We start from the raw sequence: 6,445 nt of genomic DNA on the forward strand, positions 1-6,445 counted from the left end.
TTCAGGTTTAAGCTTTGCCTCAGGTAAGAAATGAGAAGGCAGTAAAAGCTAATGTCAGTCCTGCCCATGCTATGCTCAAAGCCTCATTTAAAATATAAAGTAACCATCATGGCTGCCCTATACATCCAATACAATAAACAGCCTCATCCATATTTATGAGCTCTCACTCAGGTGGGGATAACTGTGACTTTGCGACTGTCATTTTCATCCATCTCTAAATCCTCAAATCCTGCTCAGGGTCAATGAAATCCTCTAACAGACCAACAGAGCTGTGTTGGAGCCAGAGAATAATATGCCAAATTATTCACAAATGTGACACTTTGGGGAGATCGAGAAAATCTTTGTGAATCTGTCAAAGAAAATGACTTCGTGTCAAGTTGCCTTTGCCTTTGGGAACCGACCCTGACATGTAGGACTCTGTAAAATCTCAGAGCATTGGATTACGCAGAGTGCTAGCGGTGAGTGAGCTTTTCAGTTTGTGTAACGTTACATTCAGATATACAAAATAATGTCCTACTTGTTTCAGATTTCTACTTGTGCCAGTTAGCATATTTTCTTAGGTATATAGCAGAGCTTTTGTCCAGTTGTTCTGTTCAATTCTTACACTGCTGACTGAAAGAATATAAAAATTAAGACATACTCCTTAAAACATACAAAATACATGCTAAATATAACTTTGACACTGTAATTAATCTCTTAATCAACAAGACAAAGTAGTTATTGTGTTTTAATTTGGGTAATTCGTTGCGTTCAAATTCTGACTAAGAATTATTTTTAGCTGACTGGCAACTCTGTCCTCAGTTAATCGTCTTGTTATCGAAAGGCACAAGTAACTGTTGTATATTCAGATTCATCCAACCCCACGGTGTGAATACCATTTTGAAATATAAGAGAATTTAAAAGGATTTTGAGTGAGATTGGGTTGAAATAGGAAAAATGGTTTTGTAAAATTTATGGAAAATATGAACAGTCATTAATACATAATATAACTTACACCTATCAATAACTACTCAAAACTATAAGCATGAATATAACACACCCGATTATCCAAAGAATATTTCCAAGAGTATGGAAATCAGATACAGTATAGTCATACCTCCTTATTTGTAGTGATGGTGGCTCTCCAAAATACAGTATCAGTCAGTTACATCAGAACTGCAGCAGTTGCGTGATCAGCATATCTTCATGATGACATGCATAGTGACTGAGTCTCAGCAGTTTCTTTTACACAAATCAAGAAATAATATATGGCTTGCATTATTTTATTACAAACAGATTTACACAAACATACCACAAAATGCTTTATATGAAAAGCATGAACATGCTCCTTTTTCACCACAGTCAGCTATTAGAGATGTTCTTTGAATGAGGAATTGAGCCTTCCACAAGCTCCGTCCAGACTGACTGATAGGGTATTGTGGTTTCTGCACAAATGACAAGCCACTGATAATTGATTTTTCTACTGTGGTCAACTTTTCAGGAAAGCCCACAGACACAAATCTATATCTATTCTATAATGCTCCAGTTTTCATGTGAAAAGCTATAGTCCATTCACAACATTATCTGGAAGGCTTTATAATATGCCTTTAGAGGTCATTTTCCTTTTGTTTTAATATCTTATCTAGCTATTAGTGCATTTATGGCAGAATTGCCATGATTTATTCTTTCACAATGAACATTTGCAGGGAATTAATCTCACAGTCACAGGAGATGGCACAGAAACTGACACCTTACCTCATCTGGTATGCCTCATCTTGGGTTTGTATTTGATAGGAAACAAAACGGACCCACTGCCATGTCATCTAAGATCAATACACACTGCACCCATCTGATCCCTCCTCGGACAATTGTGCCGGACAAAGCCGAAGACATAGCCTGTGGGGAGGACAATGTTAATAAAAAGTGAGCACCAGGATTTTGCAAGCTTGAAAATTAGGCCATAACAGCCTTTGAACAAATATTTTTTTCAATAATACAGATTGTTCATATTTATGCACTGATAATTGTATATTTTATTTTAATTTTTTCTTTTTTTTTTTTTTTACAGATCCGATTGTCGTCCTGGCCCAGGGGTTCTATTTAATGTGAACAACAGCAATAATAATGACGAGTGAGCAAAGCCAATCTTCTAAAATGGGTCCCTTTGCCTTTTTGAAACGTGGTTTATGCCTGCACTGTATTTCATGAGTTACCCCTTGTTGCTGATTTCTCTGTGCAGGATAATCAGGATGATTATTTTGGCCTAGTGGGTTACTCGTGATCAGTCCTGCTTTGTACTGGAGGTTCTCCTTATTCAGCATGGGCAAAACTGTCTAGTTATATCCACAAAGAAATAAACATGTCCACTTTTATCCTGAATGATACTTTATCTTTCCATCTTTTATCTCTTTTGCAGTGAGAAAAAGGAAAAAAAGGAGAAAAAAGAAAAAAAGGAGTAAGAAATTCCTACTGTCAATTCAAATTTACTTCAGTGCAATTTAGTAAAATCATCACATTAAGATCTTGATTCTTTTGCAGCAAAAAGGAAAAGAAAGAGAAGAAGAAAAAGAAGAAAGAAGAGAAAGAAAAGCAGGAAAAAGAAAAAGAGAAAGAAAAGGAAAAAGAGAAAGAGAAGGAGAAAAAGGAGCCGTATGTTTTAGACTGAGATTCAATCCTATGACATTGAGCATGCTCACACGTGTACAGAAATTAATCTTTAAATTAAGATCTCAATAAAATAACATTTTGATGGATCTGCTTCCTATGGGTATATATCATTATGGCTTGGTATAATTATTTGCAAACCTTAAGTATTCTGATGAAGCTCTGATGTCATGTTAGTCATGAGACACAGTGAATTACTTATTGGTCAGCAAGAGAACTGGTTGTGCTGTTTATTTTTTTGGTAGGCCACATAAAGACCGCATTTAGTGAAGAGGAGCAGAAAATTATATAAAAATTTACAGAGCACCAAACAAATTTTGCTCACAAGTGAAGCAATTACCTGCCTTAGGCCTTTTTATTTAAAATGAAGATAAATTACTTCATTAAATTCATTTATTTTCTGTTTGTTTGGCAGGCCCAAGGAAATCTATGTTATTGACCCAGCGGGTAACACGTACTACCATTGGCTGTTTATCATCACCATGCCTGTGATGTATAACTGGATCTTAATCATTGCCAGGTAATGTGAAATGTAAGAATGTTGATGTCCTGTCACAGCCTGTCATTGTAGTGAATTATGCATAAGATTATCCATCTTTAAATCATATAATCACTTGATAACAGTGCTAATTAAACGTAATAGCAAATGTGCTGCAATAAAAACATTTTTTCCTTATTAAATTAACATGCTGCATGAGCTTTTTAAAGTACAAAGGCATATTGGAGATGTTTGCCCTGAACAGCTTGAAGATTTACATTCCATCCAAATATAATCGTAGCAATCCCTCCTACATAACTCATACAAAGTATGGATATTCTAATGACAGTTAAGACATATCATAAACTTCCTGACACTTTGTGTGTTTCTAATTTAATTGCAGAGCATGTTTTGAGGAGTTACAACGTGAATACCTGACCTTTTGGTTCATCGTAGACTTTGTATCAGATAGCATATACCTGGCTGACATGGTATTCCGGACAAGAACAGGTGAGCTCATTGACAGGGTCCAATTCTAATTTTCCCTTGAGAGGATACCAATAGAAATTTAGTTTTACAAATAAATGTTAAAAAAAACATACTCATTGAAAGACATAGTATCAACATGCAAAATTAAGAACTTATGTATAATTTTCCCTGTTCTACATGCAGGATATCTGGAGCAAGGCTTGCTGGTCAAAGATGAGCAGAAGCTGCGAGATCGATACATGCAAAGTTTGCAATTTAAATTAGACCTGGTGTCCATGATACCGACTGACATTTTTTACTTGAAGTTTGGAGTCAGCTATCCAGAAATCCGTCTGAACAAGCTGTTCCGAGTGAACCGCATGTTTGAGTTCTTCCAGCGAACAGAGACAAGGACCAATTTTCCAAACGTCTTTCGGATCTCCAACCTTGTCATGTACATCGTGATCATCATCCACTGGAATGCCTGTCTCTACTTTTCCTTCTCCAAGGCCATTGGGTTTGGATCAGACACCTTTGTGTACCCCAACATTTCTCACCCTGAGTTTGGCCGTCTAGTCAGAAAGTATGCCTACAGTCTATACTGGTCTACCCTGACCCTGACCACCATTGGTGAAACCCCTCCTCCTGTGAAGAACTCAGAATATTTCTTTGTAGTCTTCGACTTCCTGGTGGGCGTGTTGATTTTTGCTACCATCGTTGGTAACGTCGGCTCCATGATTTCCAACATGAATGCTGCCAGAGCGGACTTCCAGGCCAGGATAGATGCCATCAAGCAGTACATGTCCTTCCGAAAGGTCACCAAGGACTTGGAGAAAAGAGTCATCAAGTGGTTTGACTACCTGTGGACAAACAAGAAAGCGGTGGACGAGAGGGAGGTGCTCAAATATCTGCCAGACAAGCTGAGGGCCGAGATTGCCATCAACGTCCACCTGGACACTCTTAAGAAAGTACGCATCTTCGCCGACTGCGAAGCAGGTCTGCTGGTCGAGCTGGTGCTGAAGCTTCGGCCACAGGTCTTCAGCCCGGGGGATTACATCTGCAAAAAGGGTGACATCGGGAGAGAAATGTACATTATCAAAGAAGGGAAGCTGGCTGTGGTAGCTGATGACGGCATCACACAGTTTGTGGTTCTCAGTGATGGAAGCTACTTTGGTGAGATCAGTATTCTGAACATCAAGGGTAGTAAGGCTGGCAACCGCAGAACGGCCAACATCCGCAGTATTGGTTACTCTGACCTCTTCTGCCTCTCCAAGGACGACCTGATGGAGGCCCTGACGGAATACCCAGATGCCAAGGCCATGCTGGAGGAAAAGGGAAGGCAAATCCTGATGAAAGACGGTCTGCTGGACCTGGAGATTGCCGGGCAGGGGCCTGACCCTAAGGACATGGAAGAGAAGGTGATCAGGATGACCAGCACCCTGGAGGTCCTGCAGATTAAATACGCCCGGCTGGTGGCTGAACATGAGGCCACACAGATTAGACTCAAGCAGCGCCTTGCAAAGCTGGAGAAGAAGATAGTAGACTCTGGGGGGGTGATCCTATCTGAGATGGTGGAACAAGAGGGAGAGAAGAAATAGATATAGGCAAAGACAAAACAGAAGTGGCAGCAATTAAGTTTGTATGAAACTCTTGAGAACTGCAGTGAACATTTTCTTGTGCTAATCCTATCATGGCATGTTGGAGTGTTAAAAACACAAATGACTGTAATTACAGAATTACAGATGTACTTTAGGAGGACCACTTGAAAGCATGAGGAATGTAAACAGTGGGCAGTTCATTCACTGTGTTCATGAGAGCTGTTCAGAATAACAGAACAAGAACAATAATAAGGGAGTGTCACTCAGGTTAACTATACAAGCTGTCTGGCATGGGTATTTACCCATGGACCATCGTGGTTGTTAATAGTTGTCACATAACCAAAGGTAAAAACACATTTTTCAACATTGATATTATTTTTTCATCTACTATTTTCTCATTAAGACATTAACATTTATTTTTCAGCTTTTTATAGGTGCATCAGACCTCAGACCTCAACATGCAGCACCACTTTGGGCAGACTTTCAAAACCAAGAAAATACATCATTTTGAACTGACCTACAGTTATAAATATCATACAATTGTGAATGTAATAATACTATCATTATTACATTATAATCACCATTATTGTTCCTATGACTAGCACCACTTCTACTTGCTACAACTAATGATGAATATATCTGATGGGAATGAATTGTTCAGGGTATGGCAGCAAAGGCAGCCCCTAAGGACATGTCAGGTCAGACAGTCCTTAAGCTGCAATGCCTTTAAACCAGGTTTGATGAAGCCACTATGAAAGGGTAAGGCTGACAGGAACTGTATAGCTTGGCAACAGTAGTTTTGCTTTGATATCAGGAACATGAAATTATATTTTGGGGTTATATGAAAAGGGGTGCTGCTGTAGCATTGTATGATCAAATATTTAGAAAAAGAAAAGGGCAAAATAAAACCAACACTCATTCAATTACTTTAATTCCCTTAAATCACTCTATCAGAATCTAGAATTATGGCACATAGGTTAAATTATTTGCCATTAAATACACTACCCTCAAAAAGGTAGTTTTGCTGGATCTTTTGTAAATATTCACTTACCTGTCCTTGTAAAACACCAACACAAAATAAATCTGTAAACCTTATGCTTGTGTTGTGAAACTGCAACTATAGATTGCTCTATATTGATGGTATGATACATTTCAGCAGTGTAAAACATTGAATCATTTTTTAAAACAAACTCACTGAAAACAAATACTGGCTATTAATAGTAATAATGAGCATGTCTGCTCTCAGGTGGACATGTGT

At 38.4% G+C, this 6,445-nt stretch overlaps 1 protein-coding gene across 1 annotated transcript; it reads left to right on the forward strand.

Annotated features, from left to right (window-relative positions):
• Positions 1 to 1,795: 1,795 nt before the first annotated feature.
• Positions 1,796 to 5,187, forward strand: cnga1b (cyclic nucleotide gated channel subunit alpha 1b). The gene is made up of 7 exons (XM_036551848.1): positions 1,796 to 1,902; positions 2,048 to 2,110; positions 2,396 to 2,434; positions 2,518 to 2,628; positions 3,059 to 3,163; positions 3,525 to 3,631; positions 3,794 to 5,187. The coding sequence occupies exons 1-7, from the start codon at positions 1,796 to 1,798 to the stop codon at positions 5,185 to 5,187; spliced, it is 1,926 nt and encodes a 641-aa protein (XP_036407741.1).
• The last annotated feature ends 1,258 nt before the right edge of the window (positions 5,188 to 6,445 follow it).

Source organism: Megalops cyprinoides, chromosome 18 (assembly GCF_013368585.1).
Source record: "Megalops cyprinoides isolate fMegCyp1 chromosome 18, fMegCyp1.pri, whole genome shotgun sequence".
Taxonomy (NCBI): domain Eukaryota; kingdom Metazoa; phylum Chordata; class Actinopteri; order Elopiformes; family Megalopidae; genus Megalops; species Megalops cyprinoides.